General features: G+C 43.2%; 1 protein-coding gene across 1 annotated transcript; it reads left to right on the top strand.

The window, feature by feature from the left end:
• Nucleotides 1-4,459: 4,459 nt before the first annotated feature.
• On the top strand, nt 4,460-5,939 carry LOC137924498 (uncharacterized). The gene is made up of 4 exons (XM_068767882.1): nt 4,460-4,768; nt 4,854-5,129; nt 5,269-5,612; nt 5,720-5,939. The coding sequence occupies exons 1-4, from the start codon at nt 4,460-4,462 to the stop codon at nt 5,937-5,939; spliced, it is 1,149 nt and encodes a 382-aa protein (XP_068623983.1).
• Nucleotides 5,940-22,099: the final 16,160 nt, after the last annotated feature.

Here is a 22,099-nt window from a genome sequence, read left to right as displayed (position 1 = left end):
ATTATATATTAGATGTAAAATATACCTTAGATTAAATCAAATCTCAGTTTATCTTTATACAATAACACCACTAATAATTTATTTTATTTATATCCAGAAGAAACAACGTATCCTCCTATTTCTTCTCCAGAATTTCTTTCTGCTTCTTCTCCACCACTATTATACCACGCCAAGCAAAGTGGCGCCAAAAATAAGATAGATTAAAAAAGTTGACGATCAATAAGAGTTCTGGTAAAAATTTCAAAGTTTAATAAATGAATTATATCTTTTCTATATTACATTCATACTATAGTGGCATTGATGAAAATACCTTTAAGATTACCTATGGTAACATTGTAATTTTTCAGTTGTTATAAAACTATACATTTATTTTTTTACGTAAACAATAAAGAGTATTAAATTCAATTAAAAACTGAATTTTAAACGTTAGTAATTGATGCTTAAGCCTGGATGTAAAAATTTATCTAACAAAAACTATTACAAAACCTGCTTTATGTTCCTCGCAGTGGGCTGAAATGGGTACTGTTTTTATCTTTTACTTTTACTTCCTTAAAAATTGCGGTTAAAAGAGCGGCATTACCCTTTTAATCATCGCTTTTTCTTAACTATCAGATATAACGAAGTAAGATCAAGAAAGATAAATGAAAGGGATCTTTTAGTAATTACCAACGTACCAAGAAACTTCTCGTATTATCGCTTACATGAAACATTTCAATTTTAACATTTGTTAACGTAATTTTTATTGACAATAGATAAATACAGCAAAAAATTTATGACTAAATTCGTTTCCTTTTATCGAAGTAGGAAATGAATTTTCCCCCGAAAAATTGACATGACTATTTGACCTAAAGTCGCAGATGTACGGGTTCCATAAAAGGATTGACATTTTCACGATTGACGTTTGGGAAAGACGCGATTTGAATTTTGATGAAAGTTCTATTTTGGATTTTTTTTTTTGGTCAAAGCCAGAGAGATAAAGCGGTGGCTCAGAACTATCATCATCAGCAGTTATATTCCATTTATAATTTCTATATATTTATTTCTCACCTGATTCTACTAAGTTTGGGGTAATGTTTGGGAACAAGGAACCATTTTCCTTCCGTTCTTGGTCAGCGCATCTTTTATTATTACCTCACAGAAAAGGAGAAGAGATCCCGCCGTAGTCTGTTGTTGATGAGATTTTTGATAGACTTGATAGTACATTGTGATGCTTAGTACCGGCGCCGGCCCTGTTTCGGACAATCTTATAAGACTGCTCATCTCACTGTATTTCAGCTGAAACCGACGTAATGTCCAGAGGTCTGATAGGGGGTTTTGAAAATAAAATCCGCACAGCGTCACAATAAATATATTTATTTCAAAAAAAGAACACTCAGGCGAAAATCTTAACTTAGACTGATTGGAGACTGCACTATGACTAAGCTATATTGCTGTTACAATACTGCCTTTACAAAAGGGTGCAGGAATATTTACAGTCGCTTAAACATAATTATATAAATATCGTTAGTGTAAACAATCCATTGGTGTTTGTTCTGGAAAACAATCATTTCCAATGTATTATTTTAACTTGGATAACAATGAGTACTTATATCTATTTAACGGTATATAGACATCAATTAGGTACAAAAATCTGAGAACATTACATCGATGCGGGTACGCGGAGTATTGTGCATATTCGGTAATTAGTTTTTAAGTGGTTTGGACTGAAAGGACTGACAGCTATGAGATAGGCTATTAAGTTTGGCCATCCGAATAACCAGTTGTACTAGTCATCAGGCGTCGCCTCCCTTAGCAAGCGCTTAATATGCGAAAAAGGCATTCCGCAATAGAACACTTTAGTTAGGCTTCAGTCTCTTTTGCCAGCTTGTCAGTTCTCTCAAGCCAAATCCCAAGTCCATATGAGCCTTGAAACACTTAAATTTTATGGTTTTGTTAAGTGTACTTAACAGAGGTTTACGCTAAGTAACTTCTGCCCCCTGTTCTCTGAATCTCCAAATGCTACAAGGGTAGAAATGTAAGCCATGTAAAAAAAAAACATGTCTGTTACTTTTATTCGTCTGTGACAATGAGTTTATATGTTCTATCTACTATACATAATGTTTAATAGAATTGAAGTTATTTGTTTCATTAATGTTTTATACTATATTTTTGGTAACAATATGTACGTTATAACATTTTGTGTATATATATATATATATATATATATATATACATATATATATATATATATTATTTATTTAGATCGCCCACAAAATTTACAATGTTAAATGGAAATCATATAAAATGCAGGACAAATATAAAATAACAAAAATCACAGACAGCGCAATAAAAAAGATTCTTATTCGAATTCTTAAAAAAATACCATCAATTATTTAAAAATTAGTAGATAAATACTGTTCCACAATCAATCATTTCTTGATCATTTATTAAGAATTCTTATTAATCAGGATGAATATCAAAACTATTTATTTTCATGGCCAATTCGTTATATACAATAATAACATTTATTTTCTTTTTTTCACGTTTGTTTATACCTTATGGCAATTTCATTTGATAAATCTTTATGACAAATTGATACGTTAGCAATTGAAACATGAATAATCAAAGTACACAGTGATCCGTGAAATAATAATAACGTGGAGTATGTAAACCGTGAAAAAGATATCGCTGCCATTACGCACGTTTAGAGTAACGTCGGTAGAGAATACGGCGTAATAATTATAAATAGCATAGCTAATAAGTCTTGCTATTTTCTTAGGGAAATATCTGCTATTTTATTTTGCTCATATTCTTTAGCACTTTAGGCAAGATAGCTTTGTTTCAGGCCCGGCGTAAGTTTACCATTTCTTACACCGATAGAAGGTAAATTATAAACGTACATAAAAAAGATAGATACAAACTTACGTACCTTCTATGGCGACAACACTTTTGAGTTAAATAATAGTTGCGTGTTCGAATTTAAAATCGATCGCTGTTTTAAATTCTAACGTCCTATGATATAGTCGCTGTCAATGCGTTTGGGTCGAAAATATATAGTCTTTGTTAAATTATAAATACAGATACCTTAGCGATTACTCTAATATTAACGCAATCTTTCTTCCTTCGATAATTAGATTATTTTTTTCAAATTTGGGTTGTATTATCTATTGCCAGAGTTATATGACATTTAGGCCTGTGTAGGAATATACTCTAGACAATATAGCTTGACAACGACTTGTAATTGAAACTCCGGTATGTTACAATAGAGTATAGTATTATCATAGTATTTATTGGCATTGAAAACGTTGAACGTGGAAGATTTTTAGAAAGCTTGTGCCGATGGTAACAACACTTCAAAGAGTTCCGGTGCAGCTTTCATTAATATTTATAACAGCTAACCAAAGGACAGTAAGTATCTGATTAAATACGCCGCTAGGCAGTTGAAAGTTTTAATATTGCGCTGGAAAAAATTGAATACATTGTAATATTGACAGTGACAGAACTACGTGTTGCAACCGTATTGTTTTTAAAAGATTGAAATGGGAACGAGAATCCAGCAGGATCTTAAAGCATTATCTTACATAGGAAGGAAAGCCTTACAAGCGATGATAATAACAAATATCACTTCCATTTTACTTACTTACGATTTCTTTTGTGAAAAACATTTTTATCTGCCATTTGATGAAATATAAAGGTTCAAATAAAACGCCTAATTGCCACCATAATTAGTCTGCTCTGGCACTATGGCCGCAAAATATGCGGCTGTGTCTACCGAGGAGAAAGAGAGCACGGAAACGGTCAGCGGGACCGACAGTGAGGAGGAGGGACTCTTCAACCCCTCCGTGCAGCCATCGCGCACTAGGTCGAAGAAAGGGCTCCCGAGTCAGGAGCAGTTGGCTCGCGAATTGCGAGCGTGTGTTGATCCCCGGCAATACGCAGAGGCCAACCTCCTGTATATCGAGAAAGGTGACGGAACGGTCCAGCAACCTCAAGGGCACCTACGTGCGTGGCCTGAGGCTTGCTGCGCGGAACGTCAAGTCAGCATGGGAGGAGATATCGCGCAGGACGGCAGGCGGCTCCACCGTCGAGAAGTTGGAGCAGGAGAATGCGGAATTGCGTTCTCAGCATTTTGAATTGCGTTCCAGCCTTTCCGCAAAAGTGAAAAGCCTTGCGGTGGAACTCTCCGACAGGGCAATAAGGCCGCCGTTGTCTGCCAGTAGGACTGGACCGCGTCCGACTCAGTCGTCCTTATCTCCCGAGCCGCTCGCGCCGCCGCAGCCTCCGCAAGTACTGCCGGTAACGCAGCCCCCGCGATCGCGGCAATCTTGGCGTCCCAGGAGGAAGACTGCGCCTCCTCCTGTAGCGGAGCTGCCTCCAGTGACGGCACCGCCTCCTTAAGTGTCGGCAGCCACGACCCAGAGTACCTGGGCTAAGGTCGCCCGAAAACCCAGGACGGCGCCACGGCCCCTGCCTCGTCCGGATGCTAAACCGCCTGCGGCACCCAGGAGCAATAGCGAGCGCCAAGGCACGGTCCTGGTTCGAGCTCCTCCAGGAACTCGACAGGGATCCGGGGGGGCGTCCATACCGCTGCTGCTGGGAAAACTCCGGCCCTGGTCTGGGTACTCAGTCTGACGTCTTTGGGGGGCAAAGTGGCGGTGCTATTCACGAGCTGTCTCCGCCGAGCCACGTTCCCCACGCCTTAGAAGAAGGCACGATTGGTCCTCTCGAGGAAAGAAGGAAGGGCCGCAGAATCTCCCTCTGCGTACCGTCCCATATGCCTGCTGGACGAGTGCGGCAAGCTGTTCAAAAGGATACTTGCCGCCCGTATCGGCGGGCATTTGTCTCGCGTCGGTCCCGATATCGCCAAATCCTAGTTTGACTTCCGTCGGGAGCGTTCGACCGTCGACGCGATCATGCGCGTCCGGTCCTTGTCGGAGCAGGCCGTGTCTCGGGGTGGTGTAGCATTGGCGATAAGCCTCGACATCATCAACGCTTTCAACTCACTACCCTGGGGTGCGATAAGGGAAGGACTGATCCAGCACGAGGACCCTCCCTGTCTGCGAGGCGTCATCGGCGACTACTTGCGAGACAGGTACATCGTGTACATGGACCAAGACGGAAGGAGGAACCGGAGGGAGATCAAGAGCGGGGTGCCGCAGGGGTCGGTCTTAGGACCACTCTAGTGGAACCTCGCGTACGATGCGGTTCTGCGAGTCAGTCTCCCCGCTGGCGTGAGCGTCGTGTTACGCCGATGACAGGCTGGTGGTTGCCAGCGGGGACAACTTATAGAGGACCAGGGAGCTCGCCGAGCTTGAGAAGGAAGTCGTACTCGCTAAAATACGCGGGTTGGGATTGGAAATAGTGCCAAACAAGACCCAGGAGCTATGGTGCCACCGGTTGCCTCGGACGAGGGAACCTCCCGACTCACACGTTCGCGTCAGTGGGCACGATGTCACGGTGGGGCGGAACATAAAGTATCTCGGCCTCACTCTGGGCAGTCACTGGGGCTTCGAAGAGCACTTCGATCGCCTCGTCCCCCGGATTGAAACGATAGCGGGAGCCATGCACAGACTGCTGCCTAATCTCGAGGGACCCACGGAAGAAGGCCGCCGCCTCTATGCAAGGGTCCTGCGGTTTGTAGCCTTGTACGGGGCGCCCGTGTGAGCAAGAAGGCTGGCGATTCGACGCTGTAGAACTCAGATCTACAGCGTCTAGAGGAGGATGGCCATACGGATCGTAGGCGGATATCGTTCGAGGCAGCGACAGTCTTGGCGCGCTTTCCGCCCCTAGACGTTCTGGCGGAGATGGATGCGAGGGTCTACGACCGAGTCCGCACCCACCGCTGGGACGGCGGTTGCGAGCCGGACCGAGTACTCGAGGCGGTCGGACGACAGGAACGGCGCGGGGTGCTCGCGACGTGGCGTGCTAAGCTCTCGAATGAGCGCTATGCGCGCAGATGAGTCGATGGAGCGATCCTGCCCATCTTCGAGGCCTGGATGAAGCGACGAGACTGAAGGCTCACCTACAGGCTTACGCAGGTGATCACCGGGCACGGTTGCTTCGGTGATTACCTGTGTAGGATTGGACGCAAAGCGACGGCGAACTGCTTCCACTGCGGTGGTGCCGCCCAGGATTCCGCCTCGCACACGCTCGTGGACTGCCCGGCGTGGCAGTCGGAGCGGCGGATCTTGACGGACGGAATCGCAAAGGACCTTTCCTTGCTAGCAGTCGTGTCGGCGATGCTGCGCGGGTCATCGGCGTTGAGGGCCGTGGCCTCTTTCTGTGAGACCGTCATGGTCCAAAAGGAGGCGAAGGTCATGGACAAAGACTTAATTTCGCTCGGAGATGACGCCGTCAGCGCAGGGATGCGCCCCGAGTTTAGCAACCAGAAAAGAGCGAACGTTGCAAAAAATTCAGTGAAAAAGTGTGTAACGGGAACTGTGGCAACGTGCGCCATAAAAAGGCCTATCAAGTGACATATAAAGCATAATTTTAAGGCCAGGATTGGAGGAGCTGCAGCCGAAGAAAGGGAATTCCAGTTGAAAAAACCTTTGGAATCCAATTGGAACCCTTCTTCGTAAACTATCGCGAGCATCCGGAGCCCAAACGGTTCCGAGGACAGCGGAGGTTGCAGCTGGGAGCCGGGAGTGCTCGGGGACTTATTATTAGTAAGGTAGCCGCCGAGTATTACTTTCAAAATTATAAAAAACAAGTGGTGGGTAGACAGCTAAAGTTGTCGCGGACCCGGCGCACACTTGCAGGGTGCCATTTTTTAGGGCCCATTAAAGCGCTGACAACATAAAAATAGGAAAAATCCTGGCCTCCACAAAGGTTAAATTCCAATAAAAATTACGTAACAAAAATTATTTGGCGAATTAGTAAAAAATAAACATACTCAGCGGCTGCCACTGAGATTGTGGTCCTTTTGACCCATCTCATAGCTTTTAAGAATTAGAAGAAGTACTATAAAATTACAAGACTGACAAAAAATTTTATAAAAAGAAAAATGAGAGGGCGGATCAGTTGGTCAAGGACGCGGCCCTGAAGAGTAAATGCAAACCTGTATATGAGGAATGCCCCATCTCATTCGTCACGCGGCAGCTTAGACTGAAAACGCTTGACGAATGGAATAGGAGGTATGTGGAAGGAGAGACGGCTTCGGTAACGAGGATATTTTTCCCGAATGCCACGCAGTCCTATCGCGTGCTCCGCAAAGTCGGGGTGGACGCGGTCTTGGCCCAGCTCTTCACGGGGCACGGGGGGTTATTTGAGTACCTTCACAGGTTCAAGCTCAAGGAGGACCCCTCATGCTACTGTGAACCGGGCGTGGACCAGACCGTGGCCCACCTTGTGGCCTATTGTCCCGCACATGCAAGGATGCGCAGTGCCCTGGAAACGTCGATTAAATTGAAAATAGACACGGAAAGCATCGCCTTAATGATGGGCGACGACAACCTTCGCCCATCATTTCTATCGTTTGCTCGCAGGGTGATAAGCAATGCAATAAAAAATAATAAAACCAAATAGGAAAACTTGAACCAAAATGCACATATAAAACACATGTATAAGAAAAAAGTCTAATCTAAACAAATCTGTATCAAAAGATAATGATAGAAATGTAAGAATAAAATAAAGATTAGAAATAAAATTGTACCTAGCCACCTAAGAGTAAAAAAGATGAGGAAAGGAAGGCGATGAAAGCAAGAAGGAATGAAAGAATAAAAAAAATAGCAAGATATTGTGAAGGATAAAAGGAAAGAATAAAAGAAATTGAGAAGAATGAAAGTGAGTGTAGAATAAAGATAAAACCATGAAAAAATTATTTGTAAATAAAGTCCCTGTCCCAAACAAAACAGGGGTACGAGAGGCTCCCAATAGCAAGGGCCATATAATGAACCATCGTCATACCACCATACCGCGTGGCGAGCTGATATGCGAAGCGCCGAAGAGAGGCTAAGCGCTCGTCGAGCGCATTGGTCGAGGAGGTCCGTATATCGGCGCTATTGGCGAGATGCAGCACTACCCAAGGATGAGCATGGTACAGAGTGTCGCCCGAGACAACAAAGAGGTTGCTAAGCCGGCCATTGTGCTATTGGACGACATCATCAACATCACTCAATGTCTCCACCTCACGTCTGGCAACGTTGCGGTGTCTAGGCTGAGAACTGGGGCTTAGGAGATAGAGTTGGTGTCCGTCTACGTTGAGCCAAATACGCCCGTCGGACCATACCTCGACCGGATCAGCAAAGCTGTGGCGAGCTTGGGGACCGCCACGACCGCCGCGGCGAGGTCAGCGAACCGGGCGGCGTTGCCGTCCGCACCGCGCGAGCGACGCGCCGCGTGTAATAATTAATATTACAAGGAGTCGAGCGACGCGCTGCGCGTGGTAATTAATATTACAGCGAGTTGGATCTTTGTTATAAACAGCAACGGCAAACAGCAATAGTAATATAGTGGCCCTATTGCCTTAGGTTAAGAGAGCCATATTGCACTAGAATTAAGTTGACTATTTTATTTTAATTAAAAATTGACTGATATTACATTTTACATTTTACACTTATATTTAAATAATTGACCAAGTATATAATACTTGAGTATAATTAAGTTTACGATTTAGACAAATATATTACATTTTACAATTATATAAAATAATTGACCAAGTATATAATACTTGAATAATATTTAAATTAACGATTTAGACAAAAATACACTTTTTATTTACTGACAAAATTTTATAAATTTATACATACTTTTTTATATTATATAACACTATATATAAAGAGATAACTTTTACGTTTCAGACGAATACCCCTATAATGTACCGGACCCCCACAAAGGCCGCCGACGCGGGCGAGGTGGGCCAGGCAGGCGCCAGCCAGGCGTGCAGGGTGAGCACCTCGCCCATTAGAAGCGTCAGGCGGAGTGTGGGGGAATGGGAGGGACAAGTAAAGAAGCCCAGGACCTCTCCCTGTAGCGTCGTGCCGGCCGTAAAGGTAAAGACGCGTGCGGTGCCGAAAGCAGTGGAACCGACACCTGCTCCCGCGGTGGCCGGGCAATCCCCGAAAGGGGATAAACCGGCTTCCGCGGACCGGATAAAGGAGTCGCGAGCGTGCCTGACAAAGGCGAAATTACACCTAGGTAGCTCGCGCAACCTAAAAACAGAAATAAAGGAGCAGGTACTGAACGCGATTAATCGGCTCTACGAGATTTATAAGGAGGCGGAACTCGCATGTAGGGGACGAACCCGGGACCCAATAGGGGGTCCAGTAGAAGAACCGGCGAGTGCGGCGAACCGGGTGGAAGTAGAAGTGAAGAATCCACCCGCAAACCCCCCGCCGGTGAGTCATTGCGAGCTCCTTAATAAACTGGACAGCCACGCGAGACTCCTTGAGGCCAACACCAAAGAATTGGAGGGCTTGAGGGAGTCTCTCGCGGCTGTAAAAGTACAAGAAAAGGGGAAGCCTCCCGGCACGTACGCGAGCGTGGCGGCCGGCCCGGCAAAAAGGCCGCCACCGGGGTGCGAACCTAAGCACTCGGTGGCGGTCTCGTCGGGGACCGACACGGGCGAGCAGGTCCTGGGCAAGATAAGGAAAGCTCTTAACGCCACCCAGACCGGCATAAGGGTCGACCGGATCCGCAGAGTGCGGGACGGTCGTGTCATTCTGGGCTGCGGCACAGAGGCCGAGCTGGAGAGGGTGCGCGAGGGGCTGACGAAGGCAGGAAAGGACCTGAGCCTCGCGGAGGTGAAAAACAAGGATCCACTGGTGATCCTCAGAGACGTAATGGCGTATAATACAAATGAAGAGATAGTGAAGGCCATTAAGACACAAAACAAACACCTTCTGGTCGACGTCTCTGAGGAGGATTAGAGGGCAGAGGTGAGGTTCAGGAGGAGGGCGCGAAATGTGCAGACGGTGCACGTGGTCATGCGCGTGTCGCCTGCACTCTGGGGACGGCTGACGGCTGCGGGCTACATGCACGTGGACCTCCAGCGAGTGCGGGTGCATGATCACTCCCCGCTAGTCCAGTGCACTCGGTGCCTAGGTTACGGCCACACCAAACGGCATTGCACAGAGAGCGAAGACCGGTGCAGCCATTGTGGTGGCCGGCACCTACGCGCCGAGTGTCCGGATCGGCAAGCCGGGAAACCTCCCGCCTGCCGGAACTGCCGACTAGCTAAGGCAGACCGGTGGGACCACGGCGCATTCGACGAAGACTGTCCTGTTCGGAGAAAGTGGGACACCATAGCACGGGCGTCCGTAGCGTATTGCTAAGGGCACCCAGGTGACTCACCGCACTCTCCGCGCAGGGCACCACCAGTACCGCGTGGCGCAGCTTAACCTGCAAAGGTCCGAGCTCGCTACTGCCGAGCTGATATGCGAAGCGCCGAAGAGAGGCTGGGCGTTCGCATTGGTCCAGGAGCCGTATATCGGCGCTATTGGCGAGATGAGGCACTACCCAGGGACAAGGGTGGTACAATGTGTCGCGCGAGGCAACGGGGAGGTTGTCAAGGCAGCCATTGTGCTATTCGACGACACCATCGATATCACTCAATGTCCCCAACTCACGTCTCACGTCTAGCAACGTTGCTGTGGCCAGGCTGAGGACTGGGGCTTGGGAGATAGGGGTGGTGTCCGTCTACCTGGAGCCTAATACGCCCGTCGGACCATACCTGGACCGGATCGGCTCGGCCGTGGAGGGCTTGGGGACTGCCAACGTGGTACTCGGTGGCGACGTCAATGCGCATAACACCTGGTGGGGTAGCCGGTCCACGGACCGAAGGGGGGAGGAGGTCGCAGCCGCCCTCGACCAACTGGGGGTGCACGTGTTGAACCAGGGGTCTGAGCCGACGTTTGATACGTATCGGGGTGGTAAGCACTACTCCAGTCGCGTCGACATTACTGCTTGCTCGACCACCCTGCTCGACCGAGCGGTGGGCTGGAGCCTCGTGAACGACATATCCTCGTCGGACCACAGGGCAATTGTGTTCAATCTGAAGTTTGAGAGGTCCCAAAGCACGGACGTCAAGCGGACCACACGGCAGTACACAACCCGTAGGGCAGACTGGGGCGAGTTCCATCGAACTGTCTCTCGGCTGCTATCGGATCGCTGTCTGACGCCTACCGAGGTGAGTCAGATCACCGAAAAGGGGGCGTTGGACAGCACGGTCGGTCGGTATGTGGAAACCGTGAGGGACGCTTGCGAGTTGGTCCTGCCGAAGGTCTCCAAGCGGAAGAGGACAGAATTGCCATGGTGGTCCAAACAGCTCTCTCTCCTCAAGGCGGATGTCTTGACGAAGAAGAGAAGGATCAGGGCCGCGAGGCCGGCTCGTAAGGAGCTGGTCTGGCGCGAGTACTGCGACGCGAAGGAGGCATACCGCCTTGAGGCGAGGCGCGCTCAGACCCATAGCTGGAAGGGTTTCTGTGAGAGGCAGGATCGCGAGACCATGTGGGACGGGATCCACCGTGTGATGCGTCGCATGGAGGTGAGGCGAGAGGACGTCCCCCTCGTCCAGTCAGGTAAAGTGCTGGACGCAGCGGGATCAGCCAGGCTGCTGGCGGAGGTTTTCTTCCCGGAGGACGACCCCGGGAAGGACAATGCGGACCACAGAACTGTAAGAGCTAAAGCCGATGAAGTCAACTCGGGGGACCATGATGGAACATGCGATCCCCCGTTTACGATGGAGGAGCTCCGATGGTCCGTATCGACCTTCAACGCCAAGAAGGCACCTGGCTCTGACGGATTCACCGCGGACATCTGACGTGCGGCCGTCGCCGTGGACCCCCCGTGGGAAATGGAAGGAGGCAGTGGTCGTAGCGTTGCGGAAGCCGGACAAGGAGGACTACACGCACCCGAAATCCTACAGGCCCATCGGACTTCTGCCGATTCTCGGCAAGGTCCTTGAGAAAATAATGGTCCGTAGGATCCGGTGGTACACTGCACCGTATATCAGCAGCCACCAATACGGCTTCATGCCGCAGAGGTGTACCGAAGACTCCCTGTATGTCCTGATCCAGCATCTGCGAACCCGGCTGAAGGAGAAGTAGATCGCAGTGCTGGTATCATTGGACATAGAGGGAGCCTTCGATAACGCCTGGTGGCCTGCTATACGGTGCAGACTGGCAGAGACTCGCTGCCCCGCGAATCTGCGGCGTCTTGCTGGTAGCTAGTACGGTACGCGGGGGCAGAGTGGGCCAGAGAGACCACCAAGGGGTGCGTGCAGGGATCCGTAGGCGGCCCAACCTTCTGGACCCTCCTCATTAACCCTCTCCTAGAGGAGGTGGCAAAGACCGGGACACACTGCCAGGCGTTCGCAGATGACATCGTGCTGGTCTTCTCGGGGCAGAAGGACCAGGACATCTCGAGTCGGGCCAACGCCGTTCTCGCCCATGTTCATAAATGGGGAGTCAGAAACAAGCTGAGGTTTGCACCACACAAAACAAAGGTGATGGTGCTAACCAACAAGCTGAAGTACGACTACCGAGTCTGCCGTGCGCTCCCGAATAGTACACACGCTCCCACGTGCCCGAGATCGTTACGCAAAGTTAGAAAAAATCATAAAAGTGGTAAAAAGTGCAGAAAAATTTAAGTGCAATATACCAAAAAAAGCGCGCTTCCACAAGGAATCTAACAGTATTTTCAAAATTAAAATCCGTTAACAATTCGATTTTGTGTTCGATTGTGAACCGGGTGTGGATCAGACCGTGATCCACCTTGTGGCCCGGTGTCCCGCATTCGGGGGACTCCGGCACGATTTCGAGTGCTGGTCTGGCGTTCAAATCAGGGAAGACTCGATAGCCTCCCTGATTGGCGGGAAAGCAACCAGCAATAGTTTCCTCGATTACTGCAAGAAAGTTATAAAACAAGCAATAGATAGAAACAAAAACTAGGTAATAAACAAAAACAAAAGATATGTAATAATAAATAATATTAACTGTATAAATATGAAGATAAAATGTAAAGATATGTAATAATAAATAATGTTAACTGTATAAATATAAAGATAAAGAAAAAGACAAATGTGATAAAATGTACCTAGAAATTAAGAAAATGCAAAAATATAAGAGGATGAAAGAATGGAAAACACAGTGTAGTGATCTCACTATCACTAGTCACTTTGTTATTTAAATTGTTTCTTATCAAAATTGTTGTTTGCCAAAATTTATATTTACATTTATTATTGAACAAAAGATTTTATTTACAAATGTAAATAATTATTAGTTCAAGTTGTACAAATGTCTAGGTTACACAAGATATTTTAAATAAATATTTGCAATATCTTGTGTAACCTAGACATTTGTACAACTTGAACTAATAAATAGATAAATATTATAAAATATGAAAAACATTGTAAACTTACCTAAATTCATTTCAACTATATTTACTTGTAATTGTTTATGTGTATTTAATAAATAAATATTCGAGGTTCAAACTGACAAATCGACTTTGTACGCAACATTTATTTTAGTAGTTTAGCTGCGACATTTGCTTGCCGGCCGGCTATGTAGGTCACGGCCCGCCGTCGCCCGCGCAGCCCCTGCTCACTCCGTGCGGCGGCTGCGCCGGCGCGGGATCCAGTCTCGGTACTATTTTGACGCGGAGCGCATGTCAGTTTGCCCCTCAACTTTCTCGCATAAATACGTTGTTTCGTTTGGTTTTAGTATAAGTTTTCCCATTCTGCTAAAATCTATCTCTGCTTGCCTCGCATCTTCTATTCTTCTAAAAAGCTTTGCTACGTATCTATCTGGCTTGCTTTAAGAGTAAAAGCGAAAGATAGAAGAAATGTAGAATGACTGATAGAAAGGACCGAAAGATTATGTGAAGGATAAAAGAAAGAGAATGACAATAAAAAATTTATGCGAATAAATAATATGCTAAAAAAAGTCCCTATCCCACAAACAAATAGGGGTACGAGAGGCCCCCAATAGCGGGGGTCATTAAAAAAAAAAAAAAGTACGACTACCCATTACTGAACATGGGGGTGGGCCGCTTGGCCGGACTGGGGAAGTCCGGATACTAGGCCTCACAGTTGACGATAGGCTCACGTTCAACAGTCATGTGAAGAACGTGAGTAAGAAGGCACAGGGCCTTTTTCGTCAGCTGTGCAGGGCTGCAAAGGTATCTTGGGGTCTGAACTCGGAGGTGATCAGAACGATGTATCTGGCGGTGCTGGAGCCGACAATTTTGTATGCAGCGAGTGCATGGGCGCCGGCGGCTAGGAAGCTGCTGGTCCGCAAGCAGTTGGACGCGGTCCAGCGGGGCTTCCCACAGAAGATCGTGAGGACCTACAGGACCGCGTCCCTGCACTCGGCCCTTATACTTGCCGGTTGCTTCCTCTGGACCTGCGGGTCCAAGAAGCAGCCCGCTTATTTGAGATAAAAAAGGGTCATTCCCGGCAGGTGGTAGGGGACCGAGACCTGGAGGTACCGGTCAGCTACCTGAGACTACCACACCCGTCTGGTCAAGTTGGTGTGGAGTTCTCCTGTCTGGGGGAAAGTGCGGAGGAAGTCCGACTTGCCACCGTGGCTGCCGATCTGGTAATTTATACCGACGGCAGGCGCATAGAGGATAAGGTGGGTGCGGCGTTCTGCGTCATGCGGGGCGCCGCAGAGTTGCATACTAAGAAACTCAAGTTGGGCAACTTCTGCACTGTATACCAGGCAGAGCTGCTGGCTCTAGCGGAAGCATCAGAGTACGCGGGTCTGCACAGTCATGCGCCATAATGAGCGACTCGTAAGTAAGCGAGCGAAATAAAATTATAAAGCTAATGTGAAATAAATGTAAAATAAAAAGAATGTATATAAACAGAAATAAAATAAATAAAATGCTAATGTGTAACGAGAGAGGAATGGAAGGTCATAGATCGAAAGATAATGAAAGAAGAAATGTCGAATGAATACCGAATCGAAGATCATAAGATGCATAAATGAAGAGAAAGAAAATAAAAAAGGTTGTGAAAAATTAAATAATGTTAAATAGTCCCTGTCCCACACAATATAGAGGGTACGAGAGGCTCCCAATAGCGGGAGACAAAAAAAAATCGCCTGAAACATCGTTTGGGGCTGTTAAACCGTGGACTAGAGGGGAGCTGAGGTTGCATCCGCATTGAATGAGCTGGAGCTGCACCTGCTTAATCAGGGGTCTGATCCGACATTCGACACCTATCGGGGTGGAATACATTACTCCAGTCGCGTCAACATTACTGCTTGCGCTCTGCTCTTTCGAGTGAAGGGTTGGAGCCTCACGGACAAAGTATCTTTGGCCGACTACAGGGCAATTATGTTCAGTCTGAAACTTGTGAGGTCCCAAGGCACGGACGTCAGGCAAACTACACGGAAGTACACTACCGTAAGGCAAACTGGGTCGAGTTCTATCTAACGGTCGCTCAGCTGCTATCGGATCGCTGTCAGACGCCTACCAAGCTGAATTAGATCACCGATAAGGGGGCGTAGGATAACATGGTAGGTCGGTATGTGAAAACTGTAGATGATGCCTGCGAGTTGGTCCTGTTGGTCTTCAAGCTTAGGAGAATTATTAAAATTAGAATTGCCCTGGTGGACGGAACAGCTTTCTCGCTTCAAGACTGAAGTCTTGAGGAAAAGGGGACGAGATAAAATAAATGTAACTTTTTTTGGAAAAAATGATCAAAAATAAAAGTATTTAATCTGTATTTATAATTCTGAACTACATCAGTAAATTTATAGTAATGACTATTATTTTTGTTATAAAAATGGACGTTCACGGACCCTTACGCTCTATGAACTCATGTCAGGTGAAGCTGTAAAAGCCGTAGAGGTGCTACCTCGGTGATACGGCTTTTACAGCTTCATTAACATCTTCGAAACAGTACAGTAATGGCACGCATTGATTCAAGTCTGCGCAGTGTCAAAAGTAGCTTTAATTATACGCACCTACACAAACGAGATTCTGCCATATTTATACAAATAAAGGATATATAGAAGACAAAACTTATCATTTATTTAGAAGATTAACCTACTCTTTTATCAGAAATGGAGTAATGAAGATTTCTACCAATTAAATTTTCTTTTCGTGATTCATCGAATACGACAGAATTTATCACAACGGCAGAGTGAGCGAAGAAACAGAAATTACTTTAAAATGAAATGGTAATGCACAACCTGCCATCGACATCGGCTGGGCGTATGGTCTCGTGAGTTGTGGCCAGTGCACCATATCCCCGATGCAATTCTTAACGCCAATAAAATATTAATAATTATAAGAAACTTGCAATGACCTAAGTAATTAGATATTATGATTTTCCTGAATTTGTTTAGAATATCTACACATAATTATGTAAACATGTTTAATATAAAAGTCGTCTGATCAAGATCGCTCCTAGCAATAAGACCGCCTCTGTATTGTTTTTTTTTTTTGTAGGTACATAAATTCTAATTTCGTATTGTAAGATTGGCCGAAATTTATATACTGTGCGACAATAATTGTAATTCATAAGTGCCTACACAAACGATTTTATTTTTATTCAGAACGAAGCTGTTTGATTTGTACAAATACAAGGTATCTAAAACGCTACCTTTGTTTTTATATTTAAAGTACCCACTCTTTTAATGATATTTACCTACTCTATCTTATTATAAGTTTACCTTAGTATTCATATATTTTAAGTTTTATTTTTAAAACATGCACTCGCTTACTCGTCTACATGTACCCGATAAATGTTGATGAAGTTTCTCATGGTCCAATTCACCTGATTAGAGAACCCGCGTAAGCGATTTCAGAGCTCTGCAGCCTCCGTCTGGTAAGGCTTCTTTTGATGTAACGGCTGAAGGCGGAGTTCCAAGGGTCCCAAGCTGTGTTATGTAAACGAGGTTTGGGCTAGGCGCCTTTCGTGCTCTGCGCCTTCAAGCCTGCGGATTCTGTAAATGCCAATAAGGTGATAGTATAAATCTATACCGAATTTAAATAGATAATAATTCAAACGCAACAATTATTCCATCGTTATCATGGCAGTGGGTAGACGCCCGATGTAAGGCATAAGCATTCACCGAAGATCGCTCAATTACCAGCCTTGTGCTGTCTGCATCTATCGACTTTTTACATCTATTAAATGATCACATTGCTATTTTTCTAGAAATGAAAATAATTGATTTAATTAATGTGATAACAGAAGCGAGATGCTATTTGTTTAACAAGTTATATATCGGTTGTGTAAACCGTTCACAACTTTTCAAATGAACCTATTGTAACACTATCATCATTTCGACCCATGGACTTCCACTGCTGGACATGGCATCCCCCACAGATTTGCAATAAGATATGTTGAAAACTGCCTGCATCCGGCGTCTTAAAACGACTTCGCCACCAAGTCTTTTATTCAACATGTGGGTAGATGTCCTGTGTTTCGCTTGCCTGTGATATAATTACCTCTTATACATAAATTACATACCTGATTAGGTGATAACTTTGATTACATTGGTGTTTTGAAGAACTTCACCATGTACTTCATCCTTTATCCATGTACACAAATTTCCAAATAATCTTCGAACATCTATTATTTTTTTTCTTTGCTATTGACAGGTATTCTTCCATCGAACCCAGGTTTTGTTTTTCATTTCATCGTAGACCTATTCCGACAGCATAAATATCTTATTTTTACCATCTAAAGGTCACTTTTATAATAATGTTCTAAAATAATTGTTGGAGTGATTTAATAATATACACTTAATTTTTATTGAGTTTATACGCAAAATTATATTTATTGTTATTAAATCACTATATATATGTTTATTCTAATTGTGAAATGGTCGTATTGTGAAATGCCAGTTTTTTGGTTTTATTAACAATAAATTTCAGATGCACTACACATGTACAAAATTTGAAAAATGAAACTCATTTTATAATGTATTTACTGAAATCATAACACTACCACAACACCACTTTATATAACGATTTAAAAAACGTAAAAGAAACACGTTATTGACCCTTGCTTTCGAACGGAAATAGTACTGGAATGATCTACGAACGCGCTGTCATTATCACTCAGGCAGAGAGTTTTTTAATTACCTACATTTGCAAATAAATAATTGATTGTATAAGTCGGGTATAATGGTTGTAGATTTTAACTACCGACGGAGAGGTAAACATGGTCATTTACGAGGAAGAGTAAACAAGTTTTATTATGTCATAACTTGAATGTTTTCAATTCGCAAACACGGATGGTAAAAAGTTGATATAAAAAAGAGGTGACACGATTTTTGGAATACGGTTCCATATTTATTTATTCATTCTGTTATCGACTTGGATCATTCACCGTGACCACTTGCGGTACTTTTCAAGAAAAATTCCAGAAGAGCATAATTCGTTAAAAACTATCTAACTAAACTAAACTAGATCGAAATCTTACGTAATTCTGTCAGAGTCTGTCCGAGCTCACAAGGAACTCGGACAGACTCTGACTATCGTTAGTATTATATTAGGAGGACCGGAAAGTAATGTCGTTTTTGTCGACATATTTTACAGAATAACAGATTGATTTTTACGGCTCCGGTAAAAGGTTGTTGATAACGGAGGTGAATATTTTGTTGATTAAAAATAAATACTTTACTTTCAACATTACTTTCCGGTCCCCCTAACAGTAAATCGTCCTCAAGTTTTATTATCACTTTAATAGTCTTTCATACTTTATAAGGATTTTTTAAAAACAGAACACTCCATAACTGACCATTGTCGTCAATACTTTTTTGTGTTGATTTACAATTGCTCGTTCGAATTCAAATTTAAGTTCAGTCGCTAGCTGTTAGATAGTCGCTGCCATTGTGATGGGGTGAATCACGATTCTAAATAGTCTCTGTTACCACATAAATCACAAATGGCTTTCATTTTCCTCGCCAACGAAAATAACTCTCACTGTCACCCAAAAAACGCGAATGCACGATAATTTACACATTGTACTACATTGTACTAGTGCGTGTTATAGTTCCTTAGTTTCTCGTAACAATACCCCTAGGAATAACTGTTAAATTCCAACAAGACGCGTTGAATAGGTGACAAGTCCCAAAAGCGAAAGACATCTTGTCTATTTACACGTTGATTGTTAATAGATGTAAAAGCTTTAAAGACGTGAATTTATAGCTCATTTGCAGTTAATTAATGCATAATAATCAGCAGAATTATTAATAATAAATAACGTAACGATAATACAGTAAGAAAAACATTTTCAAAATTCCAATTACTACTTATTAAAATTAATTATTGTTTACTGTATGTATTTTCATACTTTGTACTGCCTGAATTGTCCTGACGTATTTAATAGAAAAAAGAGAAAAACATAGCAGAGTGGACACTTTATACAGGATATTTTTTATTAAGTCCAAAGAAAAAAAGACGAAGGGTATAATAAGGTTATCTTTATTACTAGCGTTGTATGCGTAAAGGTGTTCAATCAATACACAGTTCGCCTTCAAAGCAAATGAAAGTTTCTGGTTTTCAGCATATTTTGAACGGTCTAAAAAACTTTCTGACTCCAAAAACTAAAGCAATGCTTGTGCAATCACTCATTCTTCCTATAAATAACTATGGTGATGTATGCTAGTTTGATCCAAATGCAGATCTTCTAAAGAAACTCTACCGTCTTCTGAATAACTGCATTCGATTTAATTTCAATATCCCCAAATTCGACCAATTATGAATTGGATGCCTATCCGACAGCGCCGTGCTTTGTGTACACTAACTACACTTTTCTCTATACTCTATTCTCTAACTTCACCTGCCTACTAAACATCTTAATTCCAGTTCGTAGCCAATACCCACGAAAAAACACTTCGCTCCTCGAGCAATCGTCTACTTAAATGTCCCTCCCAAAGATACCGACTTTACTCACTCCTCCTTCGTAATACAAGCTATTCTTCTCTAAAACGCGTTCCCCTTCTATATTAGAACGCTCTGAAATCGTTGCCCATTTAAAGCGAATGTTCGAAAGCTGTTGTTTAACAAGCTGACGTAATCATCACGATAATTAGATGTTATTTTATATTGTATTTATGTATATATATTAAGTTACATTTATATATATCATTATTGTAAGTAGAAGCCATTGGCATATTTATTTAAAGTGTTTTTATGTGATTATTTTTCCTCTCCATTTTATTTTACTTACTTACTTTTTACTTTTATGATATTAATTTGTTATAACTACCTTTTTTAACATATCTCAGCACCGCCTAACGATTAATTAATAGAGAATGCCTTCGGCATTAAGTTCGTTGTTATATAAAACATATAAAATGTTTTTTAAATTAAAAATAAGTAAATAATTTACGTACACAATAATTCAAAAATTGAAAACATAACATAAGTTAGGAAATGTGCGGGATAGATATTATTACACAACTGATATGTAACAATTTAATTTCATATCACACCGATCTTTTGGCTAAATTATAAAAATAAGTTGTCGCAATATCTTGCGCAATAATAACGTGATGATAAAAATTATTATCAATGTTAATATTTACAGTCATTATATTTCAATTCGATTATTTAGCTATACAGTGTGATTGAATATAGGTGACAATTTTCCAAGAGTAAATATATAGGACATTTTTCTTTTCCGTTGTAGGCTTCCCCCAAAGATCGCCACGATGACCGGTCTTGAGTTGACCGCATCCAGCGACTTATAGCGACCTGATCTATGTCCTCGGTCTACCTAGTAGGGAGCATACCTACGCCGCGTCCACCTTATCGTGGTCAACGACAATCGAATCGGTTTTAAAACGCGCCGCCTCGTGTCCGACCACCCTCAGCTCCAATATCTATTCAGTTAAAATATTTTCGGAGGAAACGATCACACATTTCTTCGAAAACAGAGTAGATGCCAATTAGTCAATACAATACGTCAGGTGACGCATCTGACGTAGATTTTTTTTTGGTTTATTAGCTCACGAATTTTAGCTGTAAAAACCAAAAACGGATAACAGCGTTCAGCACCAATCGAATAGCCTAGTACCGTCTTGTGGTCGCCACTCGAGATCGTTTCGGCCCCAACGGCCATCGGTTTTTTTATGGCCCCCGCTATTGGGGGCCTCTCCTACCCCTAACTAGTTTAGGATAGGGACTTTTATTTTTCTTATAATTTATTATTTTTCACATATTTTATTTTCGCGCTATTCTTCCATTCGACTTAAGATCTTTTATTCTTTTCCTTACAAAAATTAAATGTAGAAAACATTTCACCTGTCTTACCTTTTCATTCCACTTTTCATTTTTTTCGATGACTTATATCCATCTTATACAGAATGTAATTTAAGCACATGTTACAATTATGTCTTTTGTTTATATTTTTAATTCTCATTTATTTTTATTATTTGATTCAATTTTTTTCATAGCCTGAGGAACTCAGGTCGCATCTCATATTTCTCAATTAATGAGGCTATTGAGTCCTCGCTGATATATGTGCCTGACCGGTATTCGGAGTCGACTCGGAGTCCTCCAAATCGACTCCGAATACGGTCTGATCCACGACCGGTTCACAGAAGCACAAGGGGTCCTCCTTGAGCTTAAACCGGTGAAGGTACTCGGAGAACCCCCCGTGCCCCGTAACCGAACCGTAAACCGTAAAACCGTATCCACGGTGACCACGTCTATACTGCGGAGCACGCTATTAGTCAACAAAATCTTTAAAACTTTTACACCTTTTTCCAATCATCCCGTATTAAGAGATAACAATACAATGTTTAATGGAAATGCGGTAGGCCAACAACTTCTGGCGATACAAAATCTGCAAGGACAGATAGTAACCAATTATAAATTTTTATAAATGGTAATTCAAATTTTTAAATCATATTATCTTAACGTTATATATTATTATTTAAATCGTTAAATATTGGATGGGATATACAATGGATTGGTTCCAAGCAAATTACTATATATTCAACCCTGTACAGCTTATATACCAATAACTGATCACCCGGTATAGTGTATTCCATTTATAATATTTATGATATGTATAAACCAACCGTATAACGTAGCGAATAATATATATATATATATATATATATATAATTAATAATATATATTTATATAATTAAATAAATATTATTATATAATTAAATATATATTTCTCATGTAAAATCAATATATATAT

This window comes from Battus philenor, unplaced genomic scaffold (assembly GCF_028537555.1).
Source record: "Battus philenor isolate CCGP_79_NKW_IND1 unplaced genomic scaffold, ilBatPhil1.0.hap1 SCAF_24, whole genome shotgun sequence".
Lineage (NCBI taxonomy): Eukaryota > Metazoa > Arthropoda > Insecta > Lepidoptera > Papilionidae > Battus > Battus philenor.
Note: the sequence above shows the minus strand (reverse complement) of the source record. Positions and strands in the feature narration are given on the sequence as shown.